We start from the raw sequence: 19,316 nt of genomic DNA, 5'->3' as shown, positions 1-19,316 counted from the left end.
TCTGCTCCTCCACCCTGGGGAATGTTCCCCGAAACTCTGCCGGCTGCCGGGGGGTCTCCGCGCCCCGGGCAGCCTCGGGCAGCGGCCGGCACCGCCACCTTCCCGGAAAGGCCGCGCCCTATTGCACGCTTATCTAGTTAACACATGCACGGCGCCGTGGCATTATGCTAAAGGCGGACCCATTTTACATGCGGAATGAACAGCCCGCTTGGATTGATGCCCTGGCTCCGTCCCACTGCCGTGTCTCGTGTGATTGATACAGCGGCGCTGCACTCGGCTCTGATTCTGATGTTATACCGCTGTCTTACTGTGTGTCGTACTGCAGTCGTACTGAGCAATGCTGCGTGTGATACAGCGATACTCTGCTCTGCTCGCTAACGTACTGATGCCACACTTTCTGTCCTGAATAACGTACCATGTTAAACTGTTAAACCGGTTAAACTTGTCTTACTGTGCTGTGTCTTGTTGCATCGTGCTAATGTAATGTGCTCTGTGCTCAGTACTGTGATGTGCTCTGTCGTGCTCTGTCATGTTCTGTGCTCTACTATCAGCAGTGCTCTACCGTGCTCTACTGTGCTCTGCCATGCTCAGCTGTGCTCTACCATGTCCGGTCGCCACTCGTTCTGGCGATGACGTGTGTTGTGCGCCTCTGCGCTCCTGGATACCATCGATTGCGTTCGACTGTGGTCGTCGGTCGGTGAGCGGTCGGTCGGTTGGTCGGTCGGTAGGCGCTGTAGACAGCTGTGTCACCGCTCCCGACTGGCTGATACCGTCCCTATCGGAGAGCGTGGTCGACGGTCGTGGAACTGTCCACGGTAATGGCACAGAATCTGCTGGTAAGGACTCGGCTAATGCCGCGTCTTCTGGAAAATGTTTTAATTGAACAGCCTGGGGTGAAGGGAGTTGCTAGGGCGAGGACTGAGCAGCAAAGGGTGGTATGAGGGATTTATGTAGTCCGCCACTTTCTGGAAGTCATGCGTCGAATTACCAGCATGAAACGACCACGAACGCCCACACATTGCAGTAAACCATCTGGGCTGAACGAGGAACTTTTCAAGCCACACGGCGTGAAATGGTCTCAGTAGAATTGCCTGTCTGTCTGAAGGTTCTACAAAACGACTCTGGGCTAGCTTCCGTCAGTACTCCGTCAGTTACATTCTATAGCAGCCCGGCTCGCGAGTTTGGTGCATACGGCGTGCTACCCGGGCCCGCAGCGTGTGCACCGTGACCTTGGCACGTGCACGGCGCTCGACCGGGCAGGCCTGCGGAGTGCGGACTGACCGGTCCAGGGGTGGAGGGGCTACCGAACTATGTTTTCGACCCCATTGAACGGGAACAGCTCTGTGTTGGTGCCATTATATAACTCTGGCTATGCTCTTTTCCCGAGGGAAGTTAGCTGGTTAGAGAAGGACGACAATGACTAATGATCTGCGTGAACAGGAGCGCCACTTCTGCATCTCTTCAGACCTCTAGTTATGTTCCAAAGACATCTGGATGTGCTCCAACCTCGAGCTCCGCTTCGTAGACCTTTCCTTGTCCTCCGATTACCCATGTCTCCTCCATATCTGCAGCCTGCATGTCTTCCGAGCTCCGACCTCCGCATGTCCTCCGACCTGCAGCTCCGGCTCCGGTCCTCCGCATGTCCGCCGGCCTGTAGCTGCGGTCCTCCGACCTGTAGCTCGGGTCCGCCGGCCTGTAGCTCCGTTCCTCCGGCCTATAGCTCGGGTCCGCCGACCTCTGGCCGTCCTTCGTGCACCGGCCGATGCCAGCGGCGATGGTCCGATTTGGTCAGCGGAATGCTGAACAGGTACGGGTGCTCACCACTGCAGCTGTGCACTTCAGGACCGGTCAGGCCATGGGGACGTATCCAGAAGCTACTGCACTCAGGGCTCGGTCAGGTGACGGCGTCGTGGGCAGGCCACTCGAAGCAGGGCGGGTCCGCCTGCCGAGACTTATACGGAGCGAGGCATTCGTTTTTTTTTCTGGTGACAGCTGTAAATTATGACTCTGAAATGACCGAAAAAAATAAGCATGCAACAAGTTCACAGGTGCTCCGACACTTCACTCGATATATCCTGCTCCCACGCGCCAATATATTGTTCGCGATCCATGACAATTTTTACTAGTTGTCATTGCTGTCCAAAATATTTGACGTCTACGCACCGCCGTCAAGTTGGGCAATGGCTCGAATCAGCCGTTTCTGGTCCCACTGGGCTGTCAGTGTCGTGCTGTTCCGTGTTGGCCACCGGGCACGATCAGCTGACTGGCCCTCAGGTGGGCCACGGAAGGGAGGGGGACAGGGGTAGGGGGCGGGGTGAAACCTTGGCCCGGTGCTGTGGCCGCGGCCTCGACGTCCGACACCGACCCACACTTGTGTGTGCTTCCCGACAATCGATGTGACCTTGGTGAATGGCGTGACCACTGACCGCTGGGCACCAACCACTGACCGCGCCCGAGCGCTGACAACCAGCCGCTAACAGCTGACTGCTTATCACTGACTGCTGACTACTGACAGCTAACTGATCTGATTGCTTACTGCCTACTGCTGACTGCTTACAACTAACATTTACCTACTAACCACTGAGTGCTGGGCGCTGACTGATGTAAGAGTCGCCAGGTGCGGAGTCGTTCGAGTGACGGCCCAGGATCGTTACCTACCACCGTTTATGTAACAGCAGAGGAGCACCACGATCGCCCGAGTGCGATGAGGGCAACAGACAAGTACTGACCCTCGGAGAGTCTTGGGGTAGCTACGAGGGGAACGCCCGGTCTCAAATGTCTTGGGATTGTGAGAGGAGTTTCGAGTTTCAGCCGCCGTGGGATACCGCCGTGGTGGGCGGCTGGGTCGGTTGGCCGGCACAAACACCGATCGATCAACACTGAACGGCTATCGCCGGCACGACGACCTTGTGTTGTGGGCCTGGCGGCGGTATTGGAACGGTTATCACCGCCCCGCGGCCCGGATAGGGCCTACAACATGGCCACTCACAGATGCATCGCAATGTAGTCCGGTGGGTACGAGCATTTGTCGCGTGGAGACAGCCCTAATGGATGCGAGACATGCCACCCGGCCGTAGGTTTTTCCCTAGACATTCTCATTCCTTGTGATTACGCTGGTACTGTGGGCGTTCTTTTTCTCGGCGACACAATCAGTCTTTTTGTCGTTGGTTTTTGTGTGGGCTCTGTGTTTGCGCCTGGGTGCTATGACTGCGCTGGCGCGACTCTGGCCTTGTCTGACGAACAGCAGTGGTGTTGCAAAGTCTGAGCGTCAGCAACTGCATCCGTGCAGTGATTTCTTTGGATTATTGAACGCTGATGACACTTTTCCTGGTAATGTGCCAGTATCAGCGTGATTATCCGATGCATCGGTTGCTGTTACTGTTTTTTTCCGGTGCAATGATCCGCATGTGATGTCTTTTATAATCGGATCCGTGCTGGGGTCTTACTCAACAAATGGCACCTTTGAGCTGTCGCACATCCGAGGAAATCCTCGTTCGGGCGTATGGGGAAGCTCCCTAGCTGTCGCTTAAAGTCGACGTGCGTGTACCAAAAATTTTAGTCGTGATTAAGTGCATCCGTGTATTGTGAGGAAACAGCATGTTCCTTGTCAGAGGGGAGGCGAATTACACCTGTACGGTAACTGTTGGGCTGCAGTGAAGAGAGGATGTCCAATGTTCTCGCCCTGCTCTGCGGCTGTGGGCGTGTGTTCTCTATAATCTGAGGTATCACTCTGGGCGTCTGATTGGAGCCTCACTGGCGGTGTGTGGGCTCGGCAGAAGGTATGCCGGATCTGCTGAGTCAGAGGTACCCGGTGCACGTGCCGTGGGTGTTGGGAGGGCGGCAGACTCCATTCCACCGCGGCGGCAGGTATTTCCGGGCAGCACACAGAACGGGGTGCGCACCGAGCTGTTAGCGGTAAGATGAAGAAACACGTGTCAGATTTATAAGTGGGGGTCCATTGGAGGAAAGCGGACGATAAAACGTCTTATAATCCATCTACCCAGATACTCTTCAGTTGCATCAGAACGCTTAGTGGTTGTCAAGTGAGCTGTCAGCCGCAAACAAAGAAAGCTGTCACTGTCAGACATTGTAACCTCTGTTGCATTTACGGCTAAACACTTCCCTTGATGTCACTTAGCTCGATGCGTTACCCATGTCCCATCACTGACTGGTGTCATCAGATGGAACTGTATATCCAACAGCGTCTGGTAACTTTATTTATAATGCAACACTTCTCTAAAATGCCTGATTCCCTCCTCAGACCATCACTATCACGATTTCTTCCCCGAATAAGTGAATCGATTTTTTCACACCTAACAGGCAGTAGTAGCCATTCGAATTATCTCCGTCCATGCGTCCTTTGGCGTTGTGTTTGAGCTCATGCCGTTGCCATGGTCCCATCTGTGCTGTTGCTCCTCACGATAGTGTCGTCAGCCCAGCGGCAGGCGGCAGCAACTTCCACGAACGGGCCGACGGACCGACTGACAGATTGACGGACAGACTCACTGATTGACGTACTGTCTCACGGACGGACGGACGGACGGACGGACGGACTGTCATTGAACTGACCAACGCACGCGAAAGTAAAAGCGGAGAGACGGTCGGACACGAATCACGACCATTCACGGCTCATTTACAGCTTATTACGGAGACGGGTGATGATAGCTGAAGCCGTCACAGGGTGGAAATGACCCGACTGGCTCGATGACCATTTCCCTGACAAATGGCTGGACCCCTCGCCAGAATCATACCTGACCGACGGGGTTAGTCAGTGGCGATTAACGTCGGCCAATGGCGACTGACTATTGGTCACCGATCACTGACCACTGGTCACCGATCGCTGACCACTGGTCACCTGCCACTGACGGTTTGTCGCCGGTCACTGATCGCACTAACGACTTCTGGACAGAGGGCAGAGAACTGCACAGTCTCCGGAGAGCTTCTCTGTCCTCCGAGCGACGTGTCTGGAGTAGCCCGGCCAGACGTTGACACTTCGGGGCAGTGTTTGGTCAGCGATTATCGTCTCCAGTCGTGTTTGCAGACGTGTCCGAATGTTTGTAGCGAGACAATGTGAACCGCTACTTGAGCTGCACGCACAATAGTATCAGTTCAGAGTCTGTTTGAGATGCTGTGCACACTTGAGATAAGAGTATTGGCTGTTGTTTTTTTTTTCTCCTTCTGACAAACTGACCAACATTCGACTAAACTCATATTCCATACCCATCCATAAGCCATCCTATTGAAAAATTCACGAACTGTCTGCTATCATTATCAGCCTCAAACAAGTTGCATTTGATGGTTCCCTGCATTCCTATGTCTCTCCTGATCTTTGTTGTAGGCTCACTGTGAGTGAAAACTGAGGAGCTCGTTCGGATGTCGGTGACAACTGACCACATACCGTCCCGCTCCCAGCCCGGCGCGGCCAGGTGCGGGTCCATGCTGCACACTGCACGCTGACCGCGCTGCTGCTGCCGCCTGTGGTCAGCCCGCAGCCGACCTCTGCATTCCACTCGGAACTGGGTCGAGGCCGGGGTAGCCACCAGTCCCGTGTCACCGGCCCGGCCAGCCTTCTCGAGCTGGGAGCCGAGTCTCACCGGAAAACCTGGCTGGGTCCGGGCGGAGTCTGCGACCCAGGCTATCTGCGCCGCACACTGCCGTGGGAGCCATCCCTCGCTCCATCACCGTCCGGCTCTGCAGGGCACCGGCCACTGCCACAGGCTCAATACCACATAATGTATGATGCAGTACGAGAGGCTCACTGTCGGGAGTGCATGGTCCGGCGCCGTATAGATCAGCGTACGGCCTCGCCGGGCCTATACGCCGACGGATCGCTCGTGGTCGAGCCGCTCGGCATCAGGCGGCGGAAAGCCTTGGTAAAAACGGCCGCCGCTTTTTTGGCCGGGCGCTGCGGCGAGCTGTGCATTCCATCGGCCCCCGGCGCCGTCCCGCCGGCCGGGCGGACTCAGCTAACGCACACGGCTCAGCCCGGGCAGAGTCGACCCGGGCCGACACTGCGCTGTATCTCAGGTGTCGGCAAGGTGACCGTCCCGTGCAGCCGGCGCTGCTCGGCTCACCGCGCTGCACAAACACAGCTCGGATGGCCGGCTGGTGGCCGGGGCACCTCCGGAGCTTTATTAGTGTGGTGCAACCCGGCCCGGCGAGCGGCTGAGGTGACGCCGTGTAGCCGCAGCTGGAGATGGACGCTGCCGGCGGCGGGACCGTGTCCGGACTGGTGTCTGTCTGTGCAGGCAGATGTGTATGTGGATGCTCAGCTGTCTCACAGGGGGCCTGGGGCAGCCCGGCTGCGTGCTGTTAGTTATAGGCAGCGTGGTGACTGATATTTCTGGCGCTAAAATGTTGCCGCCAGCAGCAACTGGGCTATGGCTTATAATTCCCTATGCAGTAGATATTTTAAATGCAAGTTTTGGAATCTTTACCATGAACTTGGTTGAACAAAATAAAGAAAAATGAAATTTACTGGGACATTTCTTGTTACAAATGGTTACAGCTCATGTAACATCAATCGGAGGGTCGGACTCGGAACACCATCTCTGTGTGTGCCGTCATTTTTCACGGACGCCGCGGCTGTGTCGGTGACCTTGATGGTGACAGCCGGCGAATACCGACTAATGGTCGTACACACCGGGGGCGGGCGGCCGCTGAGGGCCGGAATTCAGAGGGAGGGGAGCGGACACCTGTTTGTACGCAGCCCCCGCCCCCGGACCGCCGCGCTGGTGCGTGTCGCCCCTGGCTCCGCTGCCGGCTAAACGGACGGACGGAGGCCGACGGAGTGTGTGTGGAGATGGACCCGGGGCGGCGCTGCGGTCTGCCGGCCGGCGGCCTATCTCCACTGGTACCGGGCCTCTGAACGGCGCCTTCCGCCGGCGGCCAGGTAACGGAGCGCGGCCGCGCCGGTCGCCGGGTCGGCCGACTGCCGGCCTGCGCCGCTCGCCGCCGCCGCCGCTCACCGCCACCGCCGCTCCATTGGCCCCGGCCGACGCGCGCGCCACGGCGGCGGCGGCGGCGGCGGCGCGGCAGTGGTGAGCGAGAGTCGAGCCGGGAGGGACGTGCCGCGTCTGGAGCCGCCCGTGCCGTGCCGTGACGCGCTGTGACGTGACGCGGCGTGCGACTGAGATGTGAGAGAGGCCCGCCGCCATGCCGTTCCTACCGAGCGGCGGTCTGTTCTGGGAGAAACGCTCCAACTTCAGCCTAAATCTCAACGGCGGCGGCAAGTCGAGCAAGTACTATGACTCGAAGAGCGCCAGCCTGGACAAAGTGCGCAGCGTGTCGGCCCACGATCTGGGTGCCGAGCTGAACTACATCCCGTACGGCCGGGGCGGCGGGGCGCCGAACCGACACAGCTCGTACCTGGACGTGCGCGGACCGGCCGCTCGCGACCCGCGCGACGCCCGCGGCCCGCCCGGACCGCCCGGGGGGTCGGCGGGTCGCGGCCGCGGCGGTCCCGGCCCGTACCTGGCGCCCTACTGCACCGGCTGGGAGCAGTGGAGCTCGCCGCGTCCCGGCCAGCCAGCCACCTCCTCCCGGGTGAGTGTCGGTGGGCGGCCATCAGCCGCGCTCTGTGAGGTAGTGTGACTGCACTGAGAACAGCTGGGGAGGGGGAGGGGCGGGATCGGGTGAACCGAACCGGACGCCGCTGACAGACCAGCTCGCACGGCTCGTACCGGCTCGTACGACCCACAGCGGTGACTGGTGCCGTAGTGCGCCGTACAAACCGACCATGGATCTCCCTGCCGAACAAACGTTTGGCGGCCGGGGCAGCTGAGGTAAACTCCGCCGGCGGCCAGCAGCGTAAACAGAGGCAGCTGCTGCGCCGGCCGCGCGGTCTACTGCGCTGTGTGCTGTGTGCACTGAGCACTGGCTGGCGGGCGGCTCGGCCTGTGTCGCCGGTCGTGGTGGTGGCGGTAAACTGCAGAACTGCGCGGTGGACAGGGTGCGGCCTGGCGCCGGGCTGGCGGGGCAGCCGTGCAGGCCGGGTCAGAGGAGAGACCACCGTATCAGTGACGCCAGGGTCTAAATAGGAGAGATGCAGCGTATGTCGGCTGGCCGCGCTGTCACTGCTGTCACGATTGGAACGGTGTCGGCTGTCACGGCCGTCACGCAGGCGCTGTCAGCTGCGGCGGCTGTCACGCAGCTACCCCCAGCTGTCAGATCGGCGCTGTCAGCTGCGGCGGCTGTCACGCAGCTACTCCCAGCTGTCAGATCGGCGCTGTCAGCTGTCACGCCGCTGTTGCCAGCTGTAGCGACCGCCGCCCGGCTCCGCCGTGGTCCCTGCTCGCCGTCAGGAGACGTTTGGTCAATATGCCGTCCGCGCCGCGCCCGTTGCAGCGAACTGGACCGGCGATGAGCCGATTCGCCCGGGAGACATTGTCCGCAAGTGAAACGGGCCTGAGAAGCCCTAACGCAACATCCGTCCTTTGTACATGGCCGCTGAAAACGTTGGGCAATGTCGGTGTTGCGGAGCAATGCCCCCGGTGACCTCGGTCGTTTCCCAGTCCGAAACGGTCGCCGTCGACCGGCGCTCCTCGCTTCGTCAAGAATAATTACGATGACCAAAAAGCGCCTGTATCCGGGTCTATTTGCATGCAATCAGGCCAGCATTCCGGTGAACGGCACAAACGTCGGCACGCCCGTCGGCTTCTGCTGCCGGTTCTGCGGCAAAAATGGCGCTGCCGAGTCACGCGACGCGGCGGCTGGGGCGGCGGGGTGCGGGTCGGCCGGCCGGCCGGCTCGGGCGGCGGGGTGCGGGTCGGCCGGCCGGCCGGCTGGCAGCGCCGTTTCCAGCAGGTCGGTCCGGCCGCCAAGGCCGCCGCCACGCCACAGTGCCACCGCCGCCGCACTGCGCCGCGATCGAACCGGGCCACAATGCCGGTGCGCCGCGGTGCGTGCCGTCACCGCTGCGGCCTGGCCTCACAGCTGACTGCGCGGCCGGCCGACTATTTGGCCCCGTCTCCGGCGGCAATGAATGGACTGCACCAGTCCCAACAAAAAATACCCGCCCTCAATGCTGGCGAATGGCTGCCGTCACAGACTCAAATCGGCCGTATGTATGCTTATTGCTGGTGTCTGTATATAAATCGCCGATTGAAGAATGACTCCCGGTGCGCTCGCCTCACTGGGTTCTTCCCCTGCGCTGACGCCGTCGTCTTTGTCATATCCTGCGCGGATGTTTGTGCAACGGAGCGTCGATAAGGCTGACTTATGGCGCGGCCATTATTTGGCCGCTAATGATTGGCCCATTTTCGCCGGTAAGTGACGGCGCCGAGGCCGCTGTGCGGCGGCGCGGACGAAGGTCGCCGCGGTCAGAGACGTGTTGACTGGTTTGTTTTGCTGTTGATCTGACTGCGCCTCTGTGCCGGTGATTCACGCCGTGGTGCGCCGCGCTCGGCGCCGCTGGCCATCGCTCAGCGTGTCCGCGCAGTCGGGTTATTAATCTCCCTGGGACGTCATAGATGGTCTCTGTTCGGCCGGCGGTTTGTTTTGGCGCCGCTGGCGGTGGTCCGTTCCCTTTGTGTTGCTCGGCTGGCCTGCGTCGTACTGGAGTGGGAGCTCTGACAGTGGGTGGGTGTGACCCTCGCCATGGTGTCAGTCGTCGGTGGCAGAGCGGACAGAGTACCAGGAGGGGCACGACAGGACCTTCACCGTACTAACAGCCTCTGTATTCAGTTATTCACGTTACCAGTTGTAGGACGGAGGCGGTACCCAGAGCTCATCTGTTGACGCCAGTACCCGGTAACTCTTCGTAGAAGCCCCTCTGGAGAGCCATTCAAATGGAGCTGATCAGATGAGCCGGCTCTCGACACGCGGGACGCCCAGGTGCGTCCCTGTGACGTCAGAGATGACGTCATGAGTGGTGCGGCGGTGACGTCAGTCGGCCGGTTTGTCACAGTGGCAGTGGGAGGTGCACTGCGCTCCGATGATGCGCCGGCCGGCGGTGGGCGGCGGGCCCGGCTATCAGTCGACCGTGCGCGGTCCGTGCCGACCCTGACTGCCCGGCCCGCTCCCGGGTGTCGGCGGCAGCCAGTTGACCTTTGTCGAGCGGCGCCGTCGAGGCGGCGGCGCGGGCGGGGCGCCGCCGACGGCAGACTTACCGACGGCACCTCCATCGCGCGGATCAGCTCCGGAGTTGCAGCAGCTGCCACTACTTTCCGACGAGCTGCAGCAGCATTTACTACTGTTAACGCCAGACCCCTTGAGACCCTAATTTTTCGCGATTACTTTTAAATGCGTGAAGGAATTTCAACCAAGCTCAGGACATGGCCGTTTCAAGACAGGCCGAAACTTTTACAATTTAGATATTTTATCGCCATTTCAATATTTCAGGCACTTGTCATTGACTCGTAATGTTAAATTTCGAGCAAGATTTTCATCCGGTGTGTAGAGGCTATCACCAGTCAGTCTGTGATACGTTATGACGTCACAGCTAAGCCCCGCCTCTGTGGTCTTGGCCTGCGGCGGTTTCGGGCCGGCGCGCGGTCACTCTCGCTGTGGCGGGGAGCGGGGACGGTCGAACGGTGCCGAAAGCCGGCGGAGTTGTGCGTAGCGTCTTGGCTGACAGTGCCCAGAGAGCGACATGATGACTAAGGAGTCATAAATGCTCAATGCGCACTGCTTCTACAATGCTGATATGTTCGCTGATATATTTTTTTTTATAAGCTGCATATGACGGGCAGATGGCATATAACTGACATAAGGTTAGGAAATATTCACCTGTATTTAAAGCCTATGGCGTTGCAGATAATGCGATAATGGGATGTCGGATGTCACCAAGTAGCTGCCGATTTGTCATTGACATCGCTATGCAACCATCGAACAACGCAATAATAAGTCAATTGCCTGAGCTTCACATCATACGGCTCGCTCGTATTTCACACAGATACCCTACATCAAAAATCGTATTTGTTAGGAATCGTTAACGTTTGTTCGAAGCACGACTGAGTAGTAGGTTGAGGAGTGATGGTCCTCTTGGTCCTATATACAAGAGTCAACAAGAGCCTAACATTTACTTGACCGTCTGCTGCAATTGACTCATAGCACGTGAAGCGTCAGCGAAATTCATAGTCCTTCACAGATGGCAGGGGTGTCGTTTGTACAGAGGTCGCTGATGGGCACGGGTCAATGCCGCAGTCGTGGGCGGAGCCTAATGTCATATGACGTAGAAAGCCTCTATCCAGGATGGAAAAACAGTTAACATTACGAGTCAATGACAAGTGCCTGAAATATTGAAATGGCGATAAAATATCTAAATTGTAAAAGTTTCGGCCTGTCTTGAAACGGCCATGTCCTGAGCTTGGTTGAAATTCCTTCACGCATTTAAAAGTAATCGCGAAAAATTAGGGTCTCAAGGGGTCTGGCGTTAACAGTAGTGGCCAGAGCAAGCGAGGCGTGTCGGGATTTCGCCGACTTACTGGCAAAATTGCCGATTGGTTTTGAACTGAGCGCCGTGCCGTCGGCAGCAGTGCCCTAGTTAACATGCCAGACGCCTAGTTCGGGAACTCGCTGCGCCGGTGCAGGAAGCTGGTGCCGTGTCGATCGGAGCCGGTGACGGGTAACGGACTGCCTCTCAGTGAGAGTCCGCCTGTGACGGCCCGTCACGGCCCGGTGGCGCCGGGACGGCCGTGACGCACCATCGCGGCGTGACCCGGCCGCCGGCGCTCGCTCGGAACGAGAGGCGGCCGTGAGAGGCGGCGCACGCTCTGACCCCGATCTCCCGGCGCCGACCGGCCGGCAGACCGCCTCACGGCCACGCCCGCTGCTACAGCGCCGCGGTCTGAGCCTCAGGAAACCAGTCACAACTGCCACCGGCCGGGACTGGCGCCTCAGGAAACCTAACAGAGATGCAGGCTGGTCGGCAAGGCGAGCGTGATGTTTTCCTTAGCTTTGTGCATCGTGCGTAGTCGCAGTCGCGTTCGTGCTGTGCGGTACAGCCTACCTCCAGGCGGGACAACTAGTGACATCTAGCGAGAGAAGCATGCGAATCATCTTTGCTGGTTCAATGCTTGTGCTAATCGTTCCTTGCCGCCTCGCGAGTGCAGCAAAGTAGCTTTAACAATGCATTGCAAAACTTTTGGTGTCTGAGATAAATCAGACGTTTGCACTTTCTTTCTGATATGTGGCGTCACGCCCACCAGATGTCTTCATAGCCGGAACTGGCGGACTAATCAATACCAGTCGCCTTCCTGTCAGTTCCCTGTCGGTGCGGGGCGGCACGCGATGCCACTCCCGTCTGGACTGGCCGACTATCTCACCTGGTCGGCCGTCTCTCGTCTGTGTGATGACGGGTCTCCGTCTGACTGACGACTCGTCTGTCTGTCTGCTCTGTGCGTTTGGCCGGCCCGTGAGACGGCATGCCGCTTCCAGTGTAAAGCGGCAGCGTCATGCCACATGGTGACTGGATGGGTGTGGCGGAGAGGGGGGGGGGGGACGAGAAATGGAAAGCGACACATGTGCAATGAGGATCACTGAAAGACCAATATTTTGCACGTATTCATGATTTTGTGTAGATTGGTGTGCAAAGTGTTTTGGAAAGCACGTAGGCGTGTCCGTGCTCCTGAAATGATTTGCTCTGGTATCTGGTACAGCTGCTCTGGTATCAAGGAAGTTGGTAATGATTTTGCTGTGACCGGAGCAATTCACCGTATCTAAATTGCCTGATTTCGCTGAGAGGGCCGCATATTTTCTCTGTTCCTGCCTCCTTCTGCTGCCGGCGGCTACTGATGCGCGACTGCGGTGCGCGGCGAGGTTTCACCTTTGCGAAGGTCTGTGGCCGGCGGAGCGGCGAGAGGGGGAGAGAGAGGAGAGAAAGAGGGAGAGAGGGGGGTTCGGGCGTGACTGCGGCCTTTCGGACGCCGCTCGCCGGCCGGGGTAGGAAGGAGAGGAGATGAGCGGGGAGGAAGGAGAGGAGAGGAGACGAGCGGGGAGGAGATGGGATGAAGACGGATGACGGTGCGCCGGCGTGGCGGGTGTTGTGTAATACCACGGCGAGCGGCCACTAATCACCGAGCTCGCAGCGGACGGCGGAAAACTGGCCTGCAGGCGGGCAGACGCGGGAGAGGGGTGGGAGACGGCACACCACGCCACACCACACCACATCCCGCCTACTCCGCCGGGACTCCCAGCCAGGCACACACGAACGGGAAGACAGCACCGGCCGCCTTCGGTCGCCGGAGCGCTCGGCTGCCGCAGTGGAAGACTTTCACATTCGTCTGGAATGCGATGACTGGAGCGGCGTGTGGTACGGCTCAGCGGTCTGTTGCTCAGTTCAGTGGTCAGCTGCTCCGACCGCGCCGGTCCACCGGCCGCTCTCCGCTCTCCGGCGTCTGTCGGCCCCTCCCCAAACATCTGTTTTTGCACCCCTAAACGGCTTTCACTTTTAAACCGCGGCTTAACGGCAGTGCGATCTCAGGTGGCTGGCGCTGTTGCAAGCTGGGGATTATTGCCTCTATCTCGCTGGTATCTCTACGCTTTCCATCTCCTCTCACCGACTCTCCTCCTTCTCTTCCCTCCGCCACTCTGCCACTCCCTGCCGCCGGCGCTTTCTTTTATCTCATCTCCTTTCTTTTTCTTCTCTCCCACATCCCGTTCCGGACGATCTACTCGGCTCGTGCGCTGCGTGCCGCAGTACTATTGTGCATTGTTTTGGTCCCGAAGGGTGGGACTGTTTTCGTTTCGCTTGTTTTGTCCGCGCGGCTGCCATTAGGCGATGTCGCTTTGTACGGGGGAGTGTCTGCCCGCACTCCAGACCCGGGCTCTACTCGTTCGATGGTCTGGAATAGCTCGCCGACGGCGACTGTGGGCTGTTTGGCTGCGTGTGTCGGACTGCCGAGTGGTGCGCTTTGTTTTCCAGTGGCGCCGCTAATGCTGCGACAAATCTACGGTTTTGTTGCCAACGGTGATGTCTTTCGAAAAGCACATGACGCAAGAAGTGAGCTATGCATTAGATTAAATGGCCGGGTGGTGCTGTGGCTTTCGTTGCGTTACAAAGCTGGCCTGATGTCAGCACCCGCCCCTTTTCCTCCGACATGACGTCGGTGTCGGTGAACCCTTCCCGTTTTTACGGCGCCGGCCCCTGTGAGTAACCTTGGCCCGGCCGGCCTTCCCCTGTCGACCCGTCCGACCCTTTCCTTTGTCGGCGCTGGCCGCAGGCGGGTCCCTCTCGGCCAGTGACCGATCTGGAGCGTCCCGCGGGAGCACCATTGTGGCCAGTTTTCACGGCCAAGAGCGGGCCCGCCGACCGTCCATTGTGCGAGTGCCGCCGATCCGAGAGGGACAGGGTTCTCGGGGACGGTAAGTCGGGGACAGACCGTTGTTCCCGCTGACCCAGTGAGCGCTGGTTCACGGCCAGTGTCGCCGACTGGTGATTGGTGAATGGAACTGGTCTGGGTACGGCACAAACCGTGGTGCTCAACATTGTACAAATTTAAGCAGTTATATACTTTGTTATGCTTTCAATACGGCGCTTTTCATGTTCTGAATGAAAAGACGGTGTTGTGATAATTGCTTTATAATCAAAACTATTTCCTTGTTGGCAAACAAAAATGTTGTTGGGTTATATGCCTACACACTAATCGCCTTTCGTTTCGGCTCTGCTCAACAACATTCGAAAGGCTGTGTAAATAATTGTAATGGTCCAGAGCTTCTTTCGGTTCTTTTTTCTATTATGTATTACTTTGCTTTATTCCAATATCATCAACCTGGCTTGGCATGCTGGGATTGTTACTTGCATTTATTTAACTTGCGGCCGGCTCTAGAAAGCACCCATTTCCGAACCCTCCTGGTGAGGTGGCCCGATAGTCTCTGGCCGGCTGGCCGGTGCGTGGCACGGGCCGCCCCTGGCCCGGTGACGGGCCTCGGCCGGCCTGCCAAGGTCGCTTGGCGGGGGCGGGGGCGGCGTGTGTGCTGGGCGGGGGCGGCGGCCGGCGCGCATCTCCGAGAGGTAGGTCGGTGAATCACGCCGGTCAGACGGGGTCCTCGTGAATCACCTGGCACTCCTGGGAGGAGGGATTCCTCGCTGGAGCAGTGCCGGTCGCCGGTGTCGGAGCCATGTGCGGCCGGAGGGGTGCAGGCTGAGATGATGAACTTGAGCAGCCACAGCCGGCTGTAACCGGTGGCGAAGCCGGCCTTGGTAGCAACACCCCGATCTGCACCCGGAGCACGCCTGGCACCCGATACCACCGGTCACCCGGCACCAGCGGGTCACGTGGCCGGCTCGGTAACACATGCAGAGGCATGCGGAGAGGTCACGTGGCGGGCAGGCAGCCATCACTCATGCAGAAACGACGCCCTCGGATCCGGGGTCGGAGCCACTGGAATACTATGCGGTCGGACGTGTTTGACTGCACGGTAGGCGTCGGAGGCTCTCAGAGCTCTGTTCTCCGGTGTAGCATACGGAACGTCAGCCACTGAAGTGCATATCAAACTCGGGAGCAGCTCAAACCAAACACTCGAGCCGGCCGACTCGGATTCTGTGGCCGGGCTGGGTCCGCTGCCGTGTGTCGTCTCTGTCTCTGTGTGGACTGACACGGCTGATACACAGGTGCGGCTGTCTGTCGCAGCTCGCGGGGTGTCCGCCGTCACTCTCCCGGCGCTCTGTCCGCGCTCGGAGACGTTCCGGCGCGTTCGCAGGTGTGCCGTGCCGGTCACGGTGGGAAGTGGCACAGCCGGCCCACGGCGCCGGCACCGCCGCGCCGCGCTGCTGGCGTGCCGGCCACTCCTCGCCAATAGGAATGCTGCCGCCCGGGCGCGCTGGCTGGACGCGAGGAACCCCCTGGTTCGCGGCAGCACCCGGCGCCGCTGTTTGGGCAGCCCGATCTTTGTGTGGCTGACTCGTCAGCCTTGGTGGTCACGGTTATCGCTCTAACCACCTGCCGCCATCATTTTTTATCCGGGTGAATGCCTCCGCAGACACCTGCAATCGGCGCCTGCCGGTCGGCTGCCTTCTCCCTTCCGTGCGGCGCCGGCTCTTCCGTGCCGTGTGCAGTGTGCACCGACTGGTTCGTGCTGTGTCGGCCGATTTCGGCCGATCCCCGGCTCCGGCCGGCCGGTGAGCGGTCACGAGCGCGTGCCTGTGGTCACTCAAAGAGCTGCCGGTGAGCGCGGTCGGCCGGCGCCCGCCTCACGGCCAGTCACGACCCGATCTGTCGCCGGGTGTGAGTGACACTGCTGGTGTGGCCCCGCTCCTGCAGAGCCGGCCGCCGTCGTCGTGGCCTACTGGCCGGTGTCTCGGTGACGGCGCGTCTCCACTCCGTGTCATGCTCATCGCCGTGCCAATTACCGTTTGCAGTGGCGCACCACGCCGCCCCTCGGCCGTGCGACAGTGGAAAGTTGCCCAGCTCACTGTGTCAAACCGTCGAGCTATTATCGTTGCATTGCTGAGGACTGACGGGGTAATTTGCGCGGAATATAGCCATGTAGAGAGCCGTCGCCGGATTGTGACCGTCTAACTCGTGACAGCTGGTGTGAGCTGTCGCCGCGGTGCGCCGTGACCCTGGCGCGGAGTCGTGGTCGGGTATATATCAGCGGCGGCACGGCCCAACAGGGGAGGGAGCGGCACCGCGGCTCTGAGCTCTGGCTGAACTCCACCGCGCCGCACGGCGAAGGAAAACCAGTCGCTCGAGGAAAACGGCCCCGCTGCCGACCAGTTTCGGGCGTGGCGGCTGCGGCGGTGGCCTTGTGCACGCGGCGCGGCCGGCGGCCACCTGCGCCACCACGCTCCCCTCTCCGGGCCGGCAGGGCGGCTCGAGGTCAGGGGAGGGCTCCGGGACGACCCGTCGTGACGTCAACAGCCGTGAGCTGCCTATCACGGCTCCTTGTTACAGCTGTAGTGGGTCGCTGTGACGCGATTGTGGCCGAGCGCTATCGGTGTGCTTTTATGGTCAGGCAGATATGATGTGAGATGAGCTGGCTGTCGAGGGATAGTGAGAGATGTGTGATTTGGCGTCAGAGCGATTGTGCAGCATTCCTTCGGCCGAGGTCGAGTCCTCGGCTATCGGCTCCGCTCGGCCTTCGATAGTGGCCACTCGGCAGGGTGGTGCTGTGGGTAATCCGCCGGCTCACCCCACAGCCGTCTGTTGTCGGGTTGACCGTCTCTGTGTGCAGCAGCGGTCACCGGCCGACTGTCGGTACCGTTTCCGGCACTCGGCTCCCAGAGGTCACCGTCTGATGGCTGTGATGACGGATGGAGCCCGGGGCGCTGACCTCTGCTGTCCCCCCCCCCCCCCGTCTCCGCGTATGTCCGAGATGAGATCCGCCACTTCCTCCTCCCCCCTCTCCCCGCGACCCCCTGCCCTCTGCCGTTGGACGTCGGTTGCTATGTACCGTGCGTCCACCGGCTGCCGGCGTGATCGCGGGCCACGACCGCCGCTGAGCCCGCACCCGGCCGGTCGCCCATAGCGGGCGCGGAGCGGGCGGCTGAGTGATGGCGACCCGCTGCCGCCCGGATGGTATCGGCGCGGTGCGGGCCGCCAGCAGCCGTCTCCGGGCTGTTACTGCCGGCCGCCGCACCTGCTCGGCCGGCTTTAGTGGCTGGTGTTGATCCGTCGGGAGTCGCCCTCAGGTGCGCTGACGGGCGGAGGATGAGCGATGGTGTGCGAGCGGCACCTTGCAGCGGCGTCAGACCAGCACCAGGCACTGCATGTGTGTCGGAAAGCAAAGGCGGTGCGATTGGGTGATTTTGGTAGGGCAGGCAGGCTGGCAAAGGAGAAGTGCGGTGGCTGGGGAGTGTAGAACAAGGTGTCGGACATGATGGGGTGCGCTGAGCTAGCGGCGGGCACACCTTCTCGACAGTGATTCTGCTCGCGCTTGCAACTTGTCCGAGTCGAGCCCATGACTCAGCCCCTGACCGGACGGGCCGCGGCAGCCGGACGCCGGCGGCAGTGGCAGGGGCGCCGGCCGCCGAGCGACGCGCGCCGCGTCGACTTCAGACGGGGAACTCCAGATTGTACCGCCGCCAGGAACACGGATAGCGTGGTACATTCTTTTCAGCGGTATCATACGGTATCAGTCCAAATGTGCCTAACTGGCACCATTCGGCGGACAATGGTGGTGCCGACGCGGCTATTGATGTGCGGGTTCACGCCCGGTTAGGCCCGGTGTCGCGGCGCCGTTTTATGTCGCCGTTTGCGGCTGCGGCGGCGGCGCCAGCTCGCGCCTTTGGTGCCTGTCGCGTGCTATTGATTGCCACTGGGGCCGCTGGTGACGGCCGCCGCCTCGGAGCTCAGCGGGGCCGCGACCGGTCGTTCTGGGTGGCTGCTCAGGTAATCCCAGCCAGCCCGTGGAACTGATGTGGCTGACAGACTGCCTCAGCAGCCGCCCGGCGCAGCGCCGCCGGCCGAGCCGCACCCGTAAACCTGGAAAATGAACCGGCCAGCTGCAGATGAGCCGGGGATTTATCTCATCATCAGTTCGGCCCCTGGGATGCCTTCTGTTTTTAACTCGGTGGTGACGTGACTTCTTTAGGTCACCCAGGTGTTAGCTGGTGTTGTGATATGTCCTGATGCGGTTCCCATTTGTTTTAAAATTTGGCGTCTCACCGGAATGGTCGGCGTGTTGAGCAGGGCCAGAGACCCGATCACGCCTCTATGCCGGGAACGGCCACCTCTCCCTCTCCGCCGGGGGACGGCCACCTCTCCGACGGGACCGGGAGACTTGCTGATCGATCCGCTCTGAGCCACTGACTCACGGGTCACTCATCCCCGGCTCAGGGGCAGCGTGTGCCGAGTCCCGGCCGGGGGCTGCTCTCCTCTCCGTGACTCAGCTCTGCGCCCCCTAGGAAGGTGGTAGGACTGCAGATCCCGCCGGCTCGCCGGGCCGGTCTCCCGCAGTCTGACTCAGCGGGATGACGTCAGTCTGATCTCGCCGGGGACCGGGAGCGCGCTAATTGTGCGCACCCCTCGCGGCTGGGTGATAATCAGTTCAGGACTTTTCAGCGCTCCCTCGTCAAACTGTCGGAAAGGAGCGGGATTTGTGACAAGTTTGAAAGTGACAATCAGAACCCAGAGCTGAGGCTTAGCTTGACGATAATCTCCACCACGCCTCTTGATCAATGGTACCAGGACATCGGGTCTTTGTATGATCAAATCATGTATTACATGTCCATCATAATAATTTGGGCTGCACAATGGTGTTCGATAATGGAGATCCTGAATAGGGAGTATATTGGAGATGTGTTGTCCAGACGTTATTACGTGCCGTCTGTTCCTTCTCCCTATGTGTGCCTGGCGTGCGTGCTCTGCCTCCGCCGTCTGCCGCATCCCGCCGCGTGTCGGCACAGCGGCGGTGGCCCATTTCTCGGCGATCGG

At 60.1% G+C, this 19,316-nt stretch overlaps 1 protein-coding gene across 3 annotated transcripts in view; it reads left to right on the top strand.

Moving 5' to 3' along the window:
* The window catches only part of LOC122380317 (serine/threonine-protein kinase 26-like), a 57,564-nt gene that overhangs the window by 14,385 nt on the left and 23,863 nt on the right, over positions 1 to 19,316 (top strand). Inside the window, exon 1 of one of the 3 annotated variants that reach the window (XM_043363370.1) lies at positions 7,050 to 7,545. The exons of the other annotated variants lie outside the window; for them this stretch is intronic. Coding sequence (XP_043219305.1) covers positions 7,156 to 7,545 — 390 coding nt within the window. The 5' untranslated portion in view covers positions 7,050 to 7,155. Of the gene's footprint in view, positions 1 to 7,049; positions 7,546 to 19,316 lie in introns of those variants that run through there. 3 annotated transcript variants of the gene reach the window in all.

Source organism: Amphibalanus amphitrite, unplaced genomic scaffold (assembly GCF_019059575.1).
Source record: "Amphibalanus amphitrite isolate SeventyFive unplaced genomic scaffold, NRLGWU_Aamphi_draft 000096F_arrow, whole genome shotgun sequence".
NCBI lineage: Eukaryota > Metazoa > Arthropoda > Thecostraca > Balanomorpha > Balanidae > Amphibalanus > Amphibalanus amphitrite.
This window is presented reverse-complemented; position numbering and strand designations above follow the sequence as displayed.